Source organism: Globicephala melas, chromosome 9 (assembly GCF_963455315.2).
Source record: "Globicephala melas chromosome 9, mGloMel1.2, whole genome shotgun sequence".
NCBI lineage: Eukaryota > Metazoa > Chordata > Mammalia > Artiodactyla > Delphinidae > Globicephala > Globicephala melas.
The window spans coordinates 18,689,751-18,709,823 of NC_083322.1; the positions used below are offsets into that span (position 1 = coordinate 18,689,751).

The 20,073-nt window shown below is 39.4% G+C and overlaps 1 protein-coding gene across 2 annotated transcripts in view; it reads right to left on the reverse strand.

The window, feature by feature from the left end:
• EXOC4 (exocyst complex component 4) overlaps positions 1 to 20,073 on the reverse strand; it is an 807,055-nt gene that overhangs the window by 100,555 nt on the left and 686,427 nt on the right. For both annotated transcript variants that reach the window (XM_030853847.2, XM_060305296.1), the window contains one exon: positions 17,064 to 17,242. In XM_030853847.2, the coding sequence (XP_030709707.1) occupies positions 17,064 to 17,242 (179 nt within the window). The remainder of the gene's footprint in view (positions 1 to 17,063; positions 17,243 to 20,073) is intronic.

Genomic DNA, 20,073 nt, shown 5'->3' on the forward strand with positions numbered 1-20,073 from the left:
AGCAGATGCAAATTACTATATATAGAATGGATAAACAACAAGGTCCTACTGTACAGCACAGGAAACTATATTCAATGTCCTGTGATAAACCATAATGGAAAAGAATATGAAAAAGAATGTATATATGTATAACTGAATCACTTTGCTGTACAGCAGAAATTAACACAACATTGTAAATCGACTATACTTCAATAAAATAAATTTTACAAAATAGGCATTATTATACCTAATTTGTAGATGAGAAAACTGAGACTCAGAGATTAAAAATCGTGTCCTGTAGCCCATAACCAGAAATAACAGTGTTTCTATGGGAGAACCACACTCAGAGCTTCTAGCAGTCAATTTACAAAAGAACTTCTAGAATATAACACATTCATTAGTCAATGAGTGAGTATTGGTGCCAAAACAAGTACTGCAGGAAAGGTTATTAAGGAAAGGAAAGACAAGTCAGAGTGGAAGGTCAGAAAGAACATTTTCAGTAAATAACATCCACATTTGGCAAAAGAGAAAATTGATAGAGACTTAAATATACTGCTTTAAATAAGGAAGTTAATGGCCAAAAATATTGTGGAAATCCAAAGATAATCATACTGTTTAATCCTAGGGGAAATTCTTAACAGAGATAAATGGGTGCCTTGGGAGGAACTTTCCTGTGCTATATAACTGTTGCTATCAGTGCTTGAATTGAGAGGGGAAAGAAAGGGAATGGAGAAAAAGAGATGGCTCATTTGCAGACATAGATTTACCAGCCAATCAGCAAATGGAAGAAGGGTAGCAGATTTCAGGCCCTCACTGGAAGCATTTTGTTAATTTAATTCAATTTGATGAAACATTTACTGAGTACCTGCTATGTTCAAGGAGATAAGCCTTGAATTGGCTTTATTACTGATACTGATAATTAACACTGCCCTTGTCAACATCTGTATCAACATGAAGTACTACTCACTAGGCCCTGTTCAGCACGCCTGGGTTAGGTGTGATTTCTACCTGGTGCTTTGGTGTACAATCTAAGCCAATATGGAGTATTGATGAGGGAAAGAAGTCTCAGTACTAGCTGATCTGGCAGTGGTGGCAGGGTTGTTAACTAATTCACATGACTAATTCAGTGTGGAAAGTAGAAAATTAAGTGAACTGCAACATGGGTAAATGATCCCTATAGAATTTAAGCTAAATAGCTAGTTTCACTATTCTTGCTTCTCATCCTTTCTAAGTATATTATTGGGATGCACTTCTCAACTGTTTAGATGTTTCAAGTGATTCTGCTGAAGTAATAGAAGCTCTGTGATAATGAAGTCTTTTTGTTGTTTCACGATGAAAGTGAAACCTTAAGAAGTGATCCTTAGTAAAGGGTTGGTATACAAGGGAAATCATGGAATAATCCATTACCACAACAGTGGACACAGAAATTACCATATTAGCACTTAAGAATCTTAACTTCTATGAGGTACATATATATAATGGAATACTACTCAGCCATACAAAAGAATAAAATAATGCCATTTGCAGCAACATGGATGGCCCTAGAGATTATCATACTAAGTGAAGTAAGTCAGAAAGAGAAAGACAAATAATACCATATGATACCACCTGTACGTGGAATCTAAAATGTGACACAAAGGAGCCTATCTACAAAACAGAAACAGACTCACAGGCATATAGAACAGACTTGTGGTTGCCAAGGGGGAGGGGGGTGGGAAAGGGATGGATTGGGAATCTGAAGTTAGCGGATGTAAACTATTATATATAGAATGGATAAACAACAAGGTCCTACTGTATAGCACAGGGAACTACATTCAATATCCTGTGATAAACCATAATGGAAAAGAATGTGTGTGTGTGCATATACATATATATATGTATACACATATATGTATTTATAACTGAATCACTTTGCTATACAGCAGAAATTAACACAACATTGTAAATCAACTATACTTCAATTAAAAAAGAAAATCTTAAATTCTTAATCTAAAGACCAGAATGGCCTGAACTCCTCAGATCCTTATAAGAAAAATCCTACTTTGGACTAAGTCATACTTTGCCATCAGAATTTTACTGAACATTACAGACTATAGCTAATAAAATCTTAGTATGTTAAAGTTATGGCAGATGTTTTAAATTAATGCATATTTACTTCTTATTTTAAAAATTCTACCATTTATGGCATTAATGAAGTGTCAGTATCCTGTTCACCTTCCTAGGGATATTCAGGGCTACTGAGACATTTAATAGTCTATAGTTATTCTGCTTTTTAAAAAATAAAACAATTTATAAGACATCTAACTGAAAAAAGTCCATAGGAACAATCAACTCAATGAGACATGTTACAAGTTAGTCCCTAATGAACAAAAGAATGCAGCTGAACACAGACAGAATCCTTTGATGCCTCTAAAAGGCCCAAGAGCTTCAGAGCTCCTACTGGCTCTGGAGTTGGATGGTCTGTCATTTTTCTTAATAGTTTTTACTAAAACCACAGTGCAGCAATTTCTTCATTTCCATATCTCCTGATATGGAAGTACAAGTTTACAGAGAAAGTCATTTAATGAGAGCTGAGGTTTAACCTTAAGTTTCACTCACTGTGGCCCCGAATAAACACACCCTGTGCCTGAGTTCAAAGGCCACATGGATCTTGGAAGGCTGTTAAACGTAAGTGCTCAAAGTTGAATTTCAAACGCAATGTACCAGTGATCCCTTGGCGGTGAAATTCAATGATCAAGCAGAATGGGCCAGTCATCAACAGGAAGGATAGGAGAAGGGGGGAAACTGGAGGCGGACTTGGGCATTTCACACTGAGCACCATCATGGGCAACTATGGAGAGTAAAATGAAAGAGTTGGAAATGAAATATTCTTAGGATGGCTAAGATTGAGGCAACGAGTTTAAAGAGAGAAGAAACAGAAGGAAAAAACTACCATTTATTGAGAGATCATTGTATAGTAGGCACCGGATCAGGGGTCATGCGTACAGTAGTTGGCTTGATCCTCGAAGCAATCCTGTGAGGGATTTAGGACACAGACAATATCATCGATGATATCAAAAGTGCCTTGTGCCAGGCCGAGGCCATGCTCCTCTGTTTTGTTGGTGCTGAGTAATAGAAATAAGGCAGGATTGTAACGTTAGATGTCGGTCTTGCCTCAATATTCCATGGGTAGGGCTGGGTCAGGGGAGAGAAAGTCTAGGCATGGTGTTGAAGAAAAGCATCTCTCCCCGCTTGTTTGTGGGAACAGGAGGTGGTGGGAAGAGCTTCTGGCCACTGGTGTCGCTTGTGGCAGCCATCTGTCTGTCAGTGACCCCTGTTGTGCTTCGCAGATCGAGGCAGATCCAGCAGCATATGCAGAACTCTTTTGCGGGGGCATTTCTCTAGCACACTTCCAAGATTTCTGTGAGAAGCCCAAAGGCTGTTGGCTTGAGCAAACGCGTTAATTGGGCTTGTGGTACCTTTAAACAAATAATACGATGGTGGATTTTTCATCACATTCCCTCTTTCAGAAGTAGACATGACAGAAGTTCTGAACATCTCTCTCCGGGTAAAGTTTGAGCAAATATTTTTCTTCATAAAGCTGATCCTACAGGATGGCCTTTATAATTAGTGTACGAAAAAAGACTCTGATGTTATTTCTGTTTTGATACTTACGATAATAATCCATGAATCTTAAAATGAATATTTCAGTGAGAATTTCTCTCTACACGGTCTTTCTCAGTATTCTGGCACCACTATTTAAAGGCTGTGGCATAAAAGGTCAAAAATCTTGTCATCATTTCTTGAGTGAAGTTCTCTATTTCCCTAAAAATTGTGCAACAGACTCTCTTGGAGAAAATGGACAGGTCCTCAGTAGGCCCAAGGAGAGAGTTTCCAATAAAGTCAGAGCGTATGTGGCCGCTTTATTCTGATCCTTTGTTCAGGCTGCCTCACCCAAATCTCCCAGAGATTCCTCATTATAAAGAGAAGAGACTTGATCTTAATTTGAAAATAGAACTATTCCATGAAAGTGGCCAAGATAAAACCTGGGATAAAATGTAAACACCTAAAAGTATGTGTCATGGAGCTTTTAAAAATCATTCACTTGGAACCACAGGTAGCTGCATTTTTTCAGACTTAAAATGTTAAGATTCTCAATAATGAGCTATATATAGAAAGAGATATTGTTTGAACTGGCAATCCCCCCCACCCCAGGTGTTAGGCTAATGACTTTATCATTTTCCTTTCAGTAAGTTTCTCATATAAAGACAATCTTTACATACAGAGACCCACTTACATAGCTTATCACCACCTTTCCTGAGGTTCAGGAATACAATAATTCAAATAATACGTTGTCTTCTAGCAACATCAGGCTTCATAATACCTCATCTTTGCTGTACACTGTGTGTTTTCGAAGAATGAGGTTCCAAAGAGATACAGAATACACAAATATTGGAAAATAAAAAGAAAGAAAAAGAAGAGAGGAAACCCCAATTGCAATTAAAATGCAATAGTCTTCCACTGCATATCCCAATGCTAGTTAATACAGACATTTCCAATAACTTTAAGTGGTGATTGTTAAAAAAAAAGAAATCAAGTTTGCATTTCTTAAAAGACAAGAGGGAAGAAAATGACTTGTCATATCTGGCTGGTTCAGAAATATAAAATCCAATTCTGAAGAAGTAGAGATAAGAAAAGTGCTGTGGAAGTGCCGTCAGCTCAGCAAACACCAAATAATGAACAATGCAGAGACTGTCCAGCATGATAAAATACTCTATTAGAGGGACTGTTTTTAAATGAGTGATAATTGTGGCACATCCACAGTGAAAGGTTACTGAATTTTTATCTGTAGCAAGAAGCTTTTGACAGACTTGCTGAAAAGTCACCTGCAAGTAGACCTTCTTTAGATGAATTTGACCAAAGGGGTTTTCCAGAATGTAACACCTTTCTGACATTTACAGGATTGTTGCTTCCTTGAAGAATCTGATCAGATATTCTTGATTTCTAGAAAAACATTTAGGTTTTTCATTAGTCTTAGAGAAGAGTCCTCATTATTCTTCCTTTCATAAAAATTGGATTGGATTACGTTGTTAGTTAAGAACTCCAGCCAAATTCACCTAGGATTCAACGACCAGACCTCAAAGATGTTAGTACACAGAATTAACTGCTATTCATAAACAACACTGTGCCTTGGAGACCTACACCTGATCTATTCCTGTACCTCATATGAAGAAGAAGGGAGTTCTTTTACATTTTTATTGTATAGTTTATAAGAGTGGATATAAATTACGATATTGAATTTAGGATAATAAAGTAACTGAGAACCTTTCCCTAAATACACGACTATAAAATTTGGTTTCGAAATAGATCCTTGGCAGGGGGGTGGAGGTTTTCCAGCTTCGGTTTCTTACAGCAGGTGAAGGTCAAGACCACCCCCTTTAAAGTGCACCCAGTGTCATTCACAGACGCATTCTGGGATGCAGCGTGCCATTTATCTCGCTGCTGTGATTTTGGCAGACAGCTAGAGAATAACATTATCCCGGGGAGGGAAACAGAGGTGCGCTAGTTTGGTGTTCTGGGGCACACTAGCAACAGGCAATTATGTTGTTTTTCTAGACACTGTGGTCTGCACTCTGAGAACAGTAGGGTTCAATCTAGATTTTGTCACTGTCTCACTTTGACCTTGGGCCAATGGCCAAACTTCTGTTTCATGATCATGCTTTGTAAAACTGAGAGAATAAAGGCTATTAACTGCAGCTTGAGGCAGGGATAAAGGATTAAGAATGAATGATTATAAAGGTCCTTGAAAAAGTATGAAATGCAGTCTAAATGTTGAGTGCCATTGTCATCATCTTGCCATCCTCTGGGACTGTCACATGCACACACATTCATGTATACCGTCCCTTTGTTACACTTTCCCAGGGGCTGGCTGACTGCAAAGGGTCTTTGTGTATTACTGATTAATAAGTAAGCTGTCTGAGAAAGCAGATTCAGTTTATATCCAAAAATGTTTTGGAACATTTTTCTAAATCCAATCCCACAAAGCGATAGAGATTTCTTCCATTCAGTCCAGGCCAGCCCTCTATCCTCTTTCTGTTTCCCCCATCAGGATTCATCTTTCCTGGTCCCCTGCATTTGTAGTACACCCACGCTTAGTTTTGAGGGTGAAGAAATTAAAAGACACACTCTTTTTCTAGTGAGAAGTTCATGAAGTCATGGCTTCATGTTGGTAAGGGGGCTTATCTCACATTTTAAAGCACCCAACTATCCGAGGGCTTTTCCAGATAAGAGCTTACATTTAATAGCACAATCAGTGCCTTCAGGTACAATCTTTCACTTACTTCTCATTCATTATAAGAGGTTTTTTTTTTCTGTGTGGCGGCCAAGTCGGTCCCCTCCGATTTCTCGTTCAAAACCTGCTGCCCTAGTAGCCACTTCTCCTCACCTCCGCTCAGGGTGTCAACCCGGGTAATTCTGCATTTCCACTCTCTCCTCCGTCTGGCTCTGCTATTTCAGCATGCTATTTTAAAGCCCTCTCTTGCTTTCCACCTTCTTCTGCCTCCCCCTTTCCCCAGAGATTTTCATTCCTATTTCTTCTTCCTGTTTCCATTTTAGAGTTTTGTTTGAAGATACAATCATTCATCTGGAAGCTCCCAGTCACCACACTTAAGCCATCCATGATATTACCATATTTTCATAAAATATTTCCCTTCTGGATACAAATGTTGGCATTTTCAAAGAAACAGCCACATAATTCTTTATGAGTAGATACTTAAAACTCCAAAATTACATCAGAATGCCCACAGCACTAGCCCTCCATAGCTTCACAACTGATAATCACCTCCTTGCTGCGGGAGGTAGGGTGCTGTTTTCTAATCAGTACTCGGCACAGGACAATGGACTCGGCAGATGACCAGCTGATTGACAAGAAGGAACTGTATTTGCTTCTGGCATGTTTTTCAACAACATCGGAACCCTCTTTTCATAGTTTTGAAAAACAAAAAGGACAGATGTTAACAGGGTTTTAAAAGCAACCACAAGACTTGAGATAAAAGAGAACCCTGAAGGGGTGGGAGAAGGTGAAGACCCAGTATTCGGGGAGCAGAGCAATGAGTGAGAGCCCCAGTGATAGGATTCATAGTAGTAACCCCAGGAACCCCATATTAAGTTCCCACTCTGTGTCTCATGCTTAGAACTCCAAGTTCATCATCTCATGTAACGGTTACACACCAACCCAGTGAGGATGCATCATCGTATCTATTGAACAAGTAAGAAGACCTATTTAGTCCAGAAAGGTGAAATAATTTTCCTCTGGTGATACAATAACTTGCCTCATTTGTCCCCAAGTGTACTTGACTTCAAAGTCAAATATGTACTATAAGCCTCCAAGACTAAAGGAGAAGCATGGGAAAGAGTCTATGAAATAAAAGAAAAACATAGAGGTTTAGAGGGAGGCAAAATGACCACGATCTAGGAGCCATGTGAGGGTATTCAATGAGAGGAAAGGGAAAAAAAATAAGAAATGTTTAAAAAGGGGACTAACCCGTGTTATCAGTACTTAAGATGTACTGAGAAGAAAGGAACATGGGAACGGCATGGGTCAGCCTGAAGTTTGGATGATAATCAGTAGTAACAGTGCAGAGTACATCAATGTGGAGAAGGAGCTACAGGGGTCCAGATGTTTTTCCTTATAAAGTGAGAGAATAACCAGCATCTCCATTGTTTGTAACAACATGGGCCTCAGAAAGTTCCTAAGAACAACCAGGTGAACACCCTGAGCGCAGGGACTTTCTCCACACAAGTCTTTCTTCATGAAGATAAATTTCAATCAGCTTATAAGTAACAATAGAGTACAATTAAGACTGAAAATGAACAAAACTGAATCATCATAAAATTGTCGTTTAGTGTTTTCATTCCTACAAAACATATGATTAATTCGGAAACTGGTACAACATGGAAGTGTATTTGGACACTTTTCAAAAAAGCGATAAAGGCTCACACAAAAGTAGAAGTTGTGTCAATTAGATAAGATCAAAACAAATTCCAGATTGGACAGTAGGTGGGAAAGCCCTGAACAAGGTACTATTCCAGTGGTAATGTAATTTTCTTAGTAAACAGTATGCTCATGAAACTAACCAATGACAATGAATTTGGAAGTTGTCAGCAATTGAGGAAGAGGAATGATAAGAGTGAAACCACAGAATGAGAGTCAGCTGAAGAAAATGACAATGAACAAGACCAAAAAATGATTATGGCAGAGAAAGCCCAACCTCGAAAAGAGGATTCGAGACACTAAGTATGTAGAGTTAGGCTAAGCAGTTGCTGAGGAGGTGCTGTCTGATAACAGTCCACAAATATTTGAAACTTGTAAATACCGGAGCAGGAGAGAAATTACCATACACAGAGTTTTAATTAAAAATAATCAGATGAAATCATGACAGAAAAATTCTGGCTTAATGGTTTGACAAAAGCAAAGCTGAAATGGGACAATGTCCCAGGAGATCTTGTCTAGGGACATTTTAATTCTCATTTGTGTCAAGGCAGAAAAACAAACAGCAAGGGGAGGGGGTGGGGGTCTGCATTTTATCTTCCATTTGCCATTAGGGCAGAAAAAGCCCATGATAGAGAGCTCTATTCATATTCAATTCCTATTCCACCTTCTAGAAAATGTTAAATCATAGTTGGCAATGTATAAAGGCCTCCTGGTTGGCGAAAAAACCATATACTCGAGGGATGGGGGGGTGTACAGACACCTGGACCTTGTCCATCTTTATTTTCAGTGATATAATTGACTTGTAAACACTTCTACATTCATTCAATTGGTTTGGCAATCACAGCCTTTTGTGTTAAGAGAGACACTGATTCCTGTGCCCTTCTCATTTCACTGATTTGAAAAAGGTAAGAGGAAGGTTTTTATTTTTAATCAGACCTGGGGGACAGTTTGGTTAACTAGGAACTGCTAAGCAGAAGTGGGCAGCTGTCCTGACTCTAGTATAGACACGAATTACAACACTCTGAGCCTGGTGTTCTCGTCTGTAAAATGGGAAGTCATGTTAACCCAAAAGATATCTTGTTAACTCAAAAGATAAACTTTTGAGACTAAAACTGGCAAAATAACTATCAAGCATTTCCCAAATATAAGAGCTCTAGAAATTAAAGAAGAAATTCTGGAGGGCTCAAAAATCAGTGGGTCTCCACCTCGGCTGTTTGTTGAAACTGCCGGAGGAGACTTTTGAAAGCATGGTACTCTGGGCATCTCCCGCAGAGAGTCTGACCGGAAGCTCAATAGGTCATCCTAATATAAGCCGAGGATGAGAACCAATCCTCTAGGACAGTGGTTCTCAACCTCTGATGTGAATGGTTTGGGGAGGCCCAGGCCACATCTTGGAACGATTAAATGAAAATCTTTGGGAGTGGGGCCCAGCATCAGTATTTTTTAAAACTCCCCAACTGATTACAGTTGACATGCAGCTAACTTTGAGAATCGCTACTCTAAAAGGACATTTGTCAGGAAATAAGTTTCACTTGTAAGTGGGTTTTCAGTCAACACTGCACATTAGAAGGACCTAATGTAAACGGGTTAAAATAAAACTTTATTTTTGGTGAAGAAAAGTTCAGATAGCTCTTTTAATCTCAGCATGGCTTTGTCTGAAATTAATAGGTTTGTATACATTTACTAAGGATTGTTTAGCACATGTGGCAACTAAGAAGTAGCTGCAGGCCCGAATCGAGTGGCTCAGGGCAGAAAAAAACATCTCCTTCCGTAGGCCTTTCAGACCCACAAGATTATAATCTTCATCAACTGCATAATTGTGACGACTATTTTTTTAAGCAGCTATTCAACTTGTCCAAACATTGGGCTTATAATAGATGCATTCATCATGTTAAAAAATGGTCACTAGAAAGAGAGACAAAAGCAGTTTGCCGTGGGAAAGTGGAAAGTCAATCTAGAGTTCAGAAGGAACTGTCTAGAGGGGACTATATGAATCGGAGGCACAAAAATCAATCCCAGAACATCACTAGTGATAAGGCATATTGATAGCAGTTATCCTTGATAGATGCGATGAGAATGTTTTTATCTTTGTGGTTTTCCTTCCCCAAACCCACCAGCCCTGTCTAATCATGAAAAGAGATTAGACAAACCCATATTGAAGGACATTCTGCAAAATATCTGACCAGTATTCCTTTAAACTGTTAAGGTCGAGGGCTTCCCTGGTGGCGCAGTGGTTGAGAATCCGCCTGCCGATGCAGGGGACACGGGTTCGTGCCCTGGTCCGGGAGGATCCCACATGCCGCGGAGCGGCTGGACCCATGAGCCATGGCCGCTGAGCCTGCGCGTCCGGAGCCTGCACATCCGGAGCCTGTGCTCCGCAACGGGAGAGCCCACAACAGTGAGAGGGCCCGCGTACCGCAAAAAAAAAAAAACAAACAAAAAAACCCCCCAAAACAAACAAACAAAAAAACTGTTAAGGTCATCATAAACAAGGAAAGTCTAGGAAACTTTCACAGTCTAAATGAGGCTAAAGAGACAATGACTAAATGTATTATGATATCCTAGAGATGGGAGCTTGGAACAGAAAAAGGACATCAGATAAAAACTAAGGAAATGTGAATATAGACCTTAGTTAATAATAATGTATCAATATTGGCTCATCTGTTGCGACAAATGTAAGATGTTAACAACTGGGAAAACTGGGTATGAGATACACAGGAATTCTGTACTACCTTTGCAACTTTACTCAAAATCTGGAAGTATTCTAAATTAAAATTTTTCTTAAAAAATCAATCTCTGGACATATTAACATTCATCAGTGAACTGAGGTGTGGAATTATATTAGTAGCTGGAATCTTTGAGAATTGTGAGTGAAGTGTAATGATTGGGCAGCAGCCAGGTTTGAAACAAGCAAAAAAGAAACCATAGTCATTTCATATTGGTTGACTTGAACATTTCTAAAAATAATTCAATCAAGTAATAAAGTAACCAAATTGCAACAGAAGTCATCTGATGGTGTGCAAATCTGCCAATAATATGAAATTACATTCCTGCAGTAGTGAAGCATATGCCCTATCTTGTGCCTATGCTGTGAGAAATAAATGATTCTGAACAAATTATATAAATATAGCATAGGACAGTGTTTACCAGAAGTTGTTCCATAAAAGAAAAGTCCTGTAAGATGCTCTGGGGTGAGAGAATTCCATTGATAAAGAAGTTTGGGAAACACTGCATTGCTGTAATTACTCCGTTGACATAAAAAGACTTTAAAAGTTTTACTGTATGCAGGAACTACATTTAAGGTTCTTTAACCTAATGGGTCTCAAGTGTATTTGACCACTAAACTCTTTTCCTTTTAGCATCAATAGAAAAAAATTTGGACAAAGCCAGGCCTAACACGTACTTCTCTGTCAGGGGATTTGGAGACTGAACAAGTAAAGTATTTATCCATGTCTTGATAGAACTAGGTGGACATTTCAAGTATGTTTCAAAAAGCTAACTGTATGAACTGGCATTATTTTAGAACTTTATCAGTAGCGAACTAAGTGTTGATCTATAGCACAATCCAACAGAACTTTCTGTGATGATGGAAATGTTCTACATTAGCCTCGCTAATACAGTGGCCACTGAACATCTGAAATGTGGCTAGTGTGACTAAGCAAATGAATTTTATATTTCAGTTAGTTTTAATTAATGTAAATGTAAATAGTCACACAAGGTTAGTGGCTGCTGCCATAGGAGAGTGCAGTAGCTAGAAGATACTCTGTTAACATGATAACAAGACAGGTAGAGTTTCTAACTTCGATAATATTTGTAGAACAAAAAAAGAGGGAGAAAAATTAATGAGATATTTTATTACAACTAAGATGAAATGCAAAAAGGGATATGTGCAATAGTTCCGTATATTTAAAGCACAGAAAGTCTGGTTACACACAAGACGATGATCAGAAATGATCAGTAGTTGACTGTAGGCATTAAAGTGCTTTCATCAAAAAAAAAAATACGATGACCTTCCTGGATGGTTTAATAGGAATAGGGTATGAATGGAACTGTTATCACTGCCAGTACTTAACCTTGGTAATGGTCAAGACGATGATGTAGTAGAGAGAAAATTAAAGTGGCAATTTGAGGGCTTGTTTCCATACCAGTTCAGGCAGAGACATGCAGAGTGACCATTCTGAAGCCTTGATTCCTCCATGTGCAAAACATCTGAGTTAGACCAGATGATTTCTAAGATCCCTAAGAATAGTTCTGCTTAAAGAAAGAAGTATAATTTGCACACTTATGTGTCACTGCAGCATTATTCACAATAGCCAAGAGGTGGGTGAACTCTGAATGTCCACTGACACATGCCTGGATAAAGAAAATGTCGTATATCCATACAACAGAATATCATTCAGCCTTAAAAAAGAAGGAAATCCGGTCATATGCTATAACACTTTGAGGACACTAGGCTACAGGAAATAAGCCAGTCACAAAAAGACAAATACTGCACGATTCCACTTATAAGGGCGCATCTAAAAGTAGTCAAACTCATAGAAATGGAAAGTGGAAAGTGGTTACCAGGGATTGGGGGAGAGGGGGAAATACGGTATTTATTGTTCAGTGGGTACAGAGTTTCAGTTATGTGAGATGAAAAAGTTCCAGAGATCTGTTGCATAGTAATAAATAGAGTTCACGTGACTCTACTGTACTGCACACTTAAAAACAGTTAAAATGGTGTGTCTGATGTTATGTATATCTTACCACAATACAAGAAAAAAGAAGTACATAAATAACTGCATAACTAATACTGCAATTCATGAACCAATTCCAGGAACCAAAATTATGAGATTTATTTGACCCTGTGGTTTTGCAAAAAAAAAAAAAAAAAAAGATTACAGTATGACTTTTTATTATCAATGCACGTGGGCACAGCAAGAACTGCGGTAACAGGAGCTGAGGGAGCCAGAAGGGGATACAACTGGTGTTGAAGGAACCTGCAACATGGGCCACATTCACAAAGGCTAACAGTCAAACCACCATCCGAGAGAGTGTAAGCGAACTTGGGCCTGATCTGGGCTCCTACTTCTGCTAGATTTGGTTGCCCTGGACTCAGAGACTGGGTGGGACCCTCAGGCCAAAAGTTTTTAATATCCAGAGATGGGCAGGTAGAGACCAGGGAAATGTTTTCAGACACATTAAAGTATTTCATAGAAAAAATATTCAACATTTAATTTCTGAAGAATAGGACAGAAGAGGTTTAGACTGAAGCAAAGGGACTTTAATAAAAAACAGATGACCTCCTCGATGGTAAGGTTACTTAAAGAGCAGAATATATAATCAAGGAAGTTTTAGATTCTCTAACCCTGGAGATTTTTTTTTTTTTTTTACAGAATCTGAGAAAGAGAGGAGGCGTCCCCTTGAGGAAGCAAATGCAGTCAAAACAAGCTCTGGAGCCCCCTTCAAGTTCTCTGTACCCTATTTTTAAAGGCAACACATCCTTAAAACAAAGGGATAAAATAGAAAAGAAAATCATTAGTGTTCCAATTGAATACACTCTTAATTTTTATCTAGGTCACTATTTTCTGAGAATTTTCTTAACCATAACAGTTAATCTCAGACTTCTTATTTAGGATTGTTACAAACAGCAGATATTACAGATACTATCCTGTGCCTTTACTACAAGGTTGAAATTGTGATCAATGAGAGAAAATATGTATAAACCTAGATCCTGAATGCCCAACGCTACATATGATTCTGCTCAACTTCCTTGCACTGAAAGCATATTTGTTAAAACAGACCCTGAACATAAAGACATTCTAGAAGTGGGAGTGGGAGACTGAGTCGTGGGTAAAGAGTCAGAAAACTAGGCATATACAGAGAGAGCCTGAGAGACCCATGAGAGGAGGTCAAGTTAGGTCAATCCAAGTCTTCTCTAGGACTGTTTCAGGAGCTGTTGGCAAAAATGCTCTTTTTGTCTGGGATCAAATAATCTTGGGGCTGCTGGTAACCAAGGATGTTGCCATACGAAAAGGTCTTACCTGAGACGGAGAGCAATAAAGGAAATACACCAAAAATAGAGAAAGTGGGGGAGAGAGAGCAGGTGTGTAAACATGTCTGTTACATGGTGTTATCTTGTGAACCTCTGGATCCAGCCACACCTGAAGTCTTTTGATTTACCAGTTTTATAAATTGATGCATTCTTTTTCTTTTAATTGGGCTGTGACTTTCAACAGAAAGAATCTTAAGTAGAACAGGGTTAAGGAAGGCTGAGCGGGGGAATACCAGGAGAAATGGAGCAGGAACCATGGACTGTGAAAGTTAAGAGCAGTGCCTTTGGAGTGGTCAGGATCTACAGGAGGTGAGGAGACTCTTTTAAATGTAAAGAACACAGAGTGATGCTTAGGCAAATACTAAAAGAGATGGAAAAACTGTCTTTGAAAAAATGGTCAACTCTTATCTCCTGGGCAAGTGGCCAGCCATGCTCTGCCATTAAAATGCAATACTCTCTTCAATATGACATGAGATATTTCAGGTGGAGGAGAATACTGCTATTAATATCTAAAGAGATTTTCTACTATGAAAATAATTTTCTGCAAACTTCCTCCATTCCATTCTACTAGTAGCTTCTTAATTATAAGAAAGCATGGCATTTACCATACCAAATAGTTAAAGGATGTGGACAAGAAAAGAAACTTCTATGCTTCTTTTCTTGCCTTTTCCCCATCCTGAGTCTCTGTGAGTGCTAGACAACAGTCTGGCATTTTCTTCATGCTATCGAGTCTCCAGACTTGGCAACACTTTTGTTGAGGTAATCATCTGGTTCACTTTTCAAAAGAATAATAAAGAGCTGTCCTTTATTCCCTTTCTAAAGTCACACTGACATGGCCAATCAAAGTAACCCATTCCCTGCTTTGTTCAAATTATAAACATCAGTGGGCATCCCTCCTGGGAATTCAAAGAACAGCCCCGTGTGGGTGAGCAAGGCATATTGTTAGCAGAATAAACCAGGTTTGCTGGATGTTCTGTTTTTACAGAGACAACATAAGTAGTGATTACAGTTCACTTGGGCTTTGCACTGATCGTCAAAATGCTAACAGTCACTTAAATCACTCACTGGCTGGAATAATCACCCTGAAAGGAACTGAGAGGGTACAGCCTATAAAATGGAACTGAGCACATGAGAGGTATTAATGGGCATGGGACAAGAGGTCTCTGTCAGAATAACAGAGGTGCTGGAAGACGTGAATTAGACATCAGCTGTACTAGGGACTCTCGGTGACGTGAACAGAACAGGTAAATGGTGCAGTTACAAAGTTGACCGTAACTCACAGAGCATCTTTCTCTTTTTGAGAACAGCTGAAGCCAGGTTAGACTGTGTGAATCACTCAGTGGCTTGCTGTGGAGGCTGTGTCCTATTCTGCCTCGTGGAGCTCTTTTAGGATGGACAGAACAGAAACCTGGGAGGCTGTGCTGCCAAAATAAGAGACTGCATTATGAAATACTGGACTTCGATGGCCCACCGAACGAGAGGACTCCTTCCAATCATCACTAACAAACCAACCCAAGCAGCCCTACATTTGCAAGAGTCAAAGGAAACTAGGAAAAGAGGCATCTGGTCCCTTTTCAGAGCTGTTTATTTTGCAACTAGCAAAAGGGAGTCAGCGCTTGCTGACTTTTTTTTTTTTTTTTTTGGTGGAGTCGGGTGAGTCTGGGAGATAAAATGGCTTATTCTGACTACTACTTGTGACAGGTTCCCTGATATGAGGTCGTTATAAAGTTGAAAACCTCTCAAGGATACCTACTTAGGCAGAGTCTGCTCAGACCCGATACTGAGTCCAAACTATCCTTAGTAGGTGAATACATTTCTAAGAATAAACATGTACAATTTTATCATCAGCTAAAAGTACTATTTTAAATACTAAAAAGTGCAAACATAAGAGTATAAATAAAAAGTAATATTTGAAGATTTCTAAAGCAGAATACGTAATCTCAGAAGCCCCCTCCTTCCATCTGCTTTCCTCACCCCCTGTTGACCCCCAGGACAGCTACACAATCAGCATGAGATCATAAGTAAGTGAGCATTCAAAGGTCTCCTAGACTCTGCCCGTGGGGCCTGCATTTCAGGGCATAATTTACTCTGGTTTATTTCATCCACATCTTCTCCCTCTCTGGGCTGGAAATCATGGTTAATCAAGCAATAATAACTTTTCAAGAGACAATGATAAAAAATAACTTTCTTTGAAGTCCACAGTCCAAATAATACAAGTTTTTTCCTTCTAACAATCTTCTAACAGTTCGTTCTAATACTAACTTCAGAGCTGATTCAGTTTCTTTCATGTTCTTGCTGTGATTTTGCTTTTTTCTATCCTGTTTTCTGTCCCTCCATTCATGCATTCAAATCTCCCATCTCCTTTATTCCTTCTTCATATCATTTTTTCTTTGCCTTTAACTGTTTAACACTTCTGAACTAATGCTTTTAAAAAACATTTGTGCTATACTTATTGAATAAAGTTTATGTGTCCCAAAGTTTTCAAATTATTTTTGAAATAATTGGTCATTGGTCCTTGATAGAAAAAGGTTTCCCATTTTTACTTCAGACCCTATTCCTTAATTTCCTTGAGATGTATAATGAGGTTATCGTTCAGCCATCTCTTTTCCAGAATAAATGTTTTTCTCATTGTCTCTGTTTTCTAGCAACTTGATCACTTCTATTATTCTCTTTTTAGATACTTTTTCATTCGTTTTCTATCAGTTAAAATGAAAACATCAACTGCGTGCTCAGCTTTGAGCTCTGAGACACAGTTTCTACCCTTGAAAAGTTGTAAGAAGGACAAAATGTATTGCTTTCTGTGCTAAGACACAGTGGTTCAATCTTACACAATCCGGTGTTTCTAAGGTTTAACATCAAGCTATGTTAACATGGGCCTTTTTGGCTTCCCACGCCCCACGTGGGGAAGCTGAGATTACTTCCTTTCACAGAATGACAAAGTACCAGAGGCTCAGCACAAGCAGAATTCTTGCACAGATCTTCCAACAACTCGGACATGTCCCCTTATGGCATTTCAAATGAAAGTATTCAGTCTAGTTCCTCAGCTGTCCCCACAGGAACCACCCTGCTGGTACTTACTCTGGGATGTAGAAAGATTGGAGAAAGCCGACTTTGTTCGACCTGCTAACCATTCCAAGCTCTCATGCATGTTGGCCAAGGCTTTGAGGTCGCTGACATCACGGAGGATGTCCTGTGGAGGGATTAATTTATCACCCAGGTTCCCAATAAGAACTTCTGACTCCTTGCCAAAGGCTGCTCTGCAAAACAAATCAGAAACACACTTTACTTATAGCATGGAAAAGATAGGGGTGGACAAGACATTCTAAGGCATGCCTAGCAAAATGGTTGTTATTGTCACTATATTACAGCATGCTATTTTTCCTAGGTTTAATTTTGTGAGAACACTATCTTATACATAAACTGGCTTCAAATTACTCTTGTAGGAGAAAGAGTTCGTGGAAGAAGAATGAAGCGACTCTGATGCTTGTACCCTCAACCAGCATGGGCCTGACCTATACAGTGATGGTCCCTGGGGATGGCTTTGATGCCTGCTCTTCTGTAGGTTTTTCCCTTACCTCTTCTGCTATGGAAGTTGAAGAACAGCTTAGGGTGTTAAGTATATACGCGGTTTGAAGGTGATTATAATATATAAAACAAACACATTCACCTGGCAGCTTGAAAATCTTTTAACCTGTTCAAAAGCGGAGGGCACAGCCTCTTTGAGAAAGCAGATTATAGTTGAGATGGACGACAGGCCTCATTCATTCATTCATTCATTCATTTACTTGTTCTAACACGGATCTGAGGCAAGGAAGCTACACAGCGTCAAGGCATTCATTATTCGGACAGAGAAACGAGTACGAATCAATGAGGGATCCTTTTACTGGCTGAAAAAACATAATCAAGTAGATTTCACATACAGTCCAGGGTCTTCATAATGTTTTTGTTTTGGGGGGCTTGAAAAATCACGTTATGTGGGGTTAGAGAAGAATGACATTGGAAGGGATCCTAAAGACCATATGGCACAGGCAAGGCACAGATGGAGAAATGGAGGCTGATGTTCTGCCTACAGGACACACAAGAACTGACCCATAGTTCTCTTTCTTTCAAAAACAGGGCTGAAATGATACAAGATGACTGAAGATGTTAGGGAGAAAAATCATGTCTTTTCAGGAAAGTTATACAGAGGTGGGTAAGCAGAGATGATGCTGCCGGAAGGTAGAACAGGTAGCTGAACAGTTTTCTGTTAAGTCCCCAAACTTTTAAAACTCACAACACCTTAAGTTAACAGAAGCAAGGGCGTTATTTCAATAGAACAAACCAAACCAAGTTTCAAGCAAGCAGTGATTGTTAGCAGCTGACACATAGTCAGAATGGCGCTTAACTGACACAGGAATGTAGTGCTCAGCACTACAGCAGACACTCAAGGTTGAAAGAGGTTAACTGTTCTGAATTAAGTGCCTATTCAATTATTATTAAATGCTACCAAGCAGTGACTCATGATAAGGCTTCTTGCTTCAACAGAGGGTAACATTTTTTATGGGAAACTCACGATTGAGTTGGTTAAGTTGTGGCTACGAAGGCAGTAACAGTGCAGTGGACAGAGCATGGGAACCCCGGGTGTGCAAACAAACCTTATTCGGGGGTCCTGTAATAGGGCTTGGGTGGGGCCTGAAAATCTACATTTCTGATGAGGTTTAGTCTCCTTATGGGGGAAGGATGCTTTCTTTGAATAATAAGGGTTACAGCACAGGCTTCTAAGTCAGGAAGACCTGGGTCTGAATCCTAAATCTGCCACTCACTCACTGTGTGATGCTGCTTAACTGCCCTGAGCACTGTTAGCTAGGGGTAATAGTACCGACCTCATATGAAATAATGTAAGATGTAGATGAGGTGATTTAAAGATCTTTACTGGGAAAATCTCCGTTATTACAAAAGGAGAGAGAAAAGTATATAAATAATAACAAACTTCCATATACCCATCGCTCAGCTTCAATTATTAGCAACTCATGGTGAGTATTATTTCATTTATCCATATCTACTCCCCATCCCCCTTGGAGTATTTTGAAGCAAACCATTCAGGTGATGTGAAGTGCGTAACACAGTGCATGGAACTGGGTAAAAGCTAGTAAGCTGTAGTTATTATTATTCTTAGGTCTGCTGAGATGGCTGGTTTATTTAGCATCAACCCAGGGTATGCTGTGACAAATAAATTGAAATAGATGAGTGACGTGAAGTAAATAAATTAGATCGCAAGGGCTAGTTTTACAAATGGAACAACATAGCAAATGTCACTGTGTCTCAGAGTCCAGACTTCTCAGAATCTTTAAGAGGTAAGTCATTGCGACAGAAACCACCAGTTGCCTACCCGGCAGCCATGTTCCCATGCCTTCTCAGTCAAAGGACCTTGATATCGCTGTGGTAAGCAAGGTACCCAACGTAAAAACAAAATCAACCAAACCAAAAACCCTGCTCAGTTTCCCAGCCCCTCTTGTTGATGTGGTGGTCAATAAGATATAAACTGGAATCAGGAAATGGGCTTCCGAGAAAGTTCTTCCAAGCAGTCTTAGTTGGCAGGGACCTCTTTTGCCTTCCCCTTTCTGGAATTCAGCCAAGGTAAGTGAAGCTGTGGTAGCTCTTCTTCAAATACCAGGTGACCTTGAGTACGAATATCATGCTGAGAATAATGGCGCCAAAGACAGGAGGGCATGGGGGCACCGATGACATCATGGAACTGCCACATGGCCCCAGACGATACATTTCTGGGCTTCATGTTATAGGAGAGAAAATGAAACCTTATTTGTTTAAGCCACTGCTATTCCAAGTCTCTGCTAGTAAGCAGCGAAATGTAATTTCAACTGACAAAATTATCTAATTAGCATAAGTGATGTCATCTTCAGAAAACTTTCTCTGAATTTAGATATCCCTAAAATTGAGTTACTGGGGAAAGCAAAACAGTATCTCTTCCATGATTTGAGCCCAGCAGACAGTTATAGTATCTTCCCCCTTGGCTATCACTCAGTCAAGTTGTAAATATTTAGTTTTCTTAATCTGTCCTTATATATCAGCTCTCCCAGCCCCTTAATCA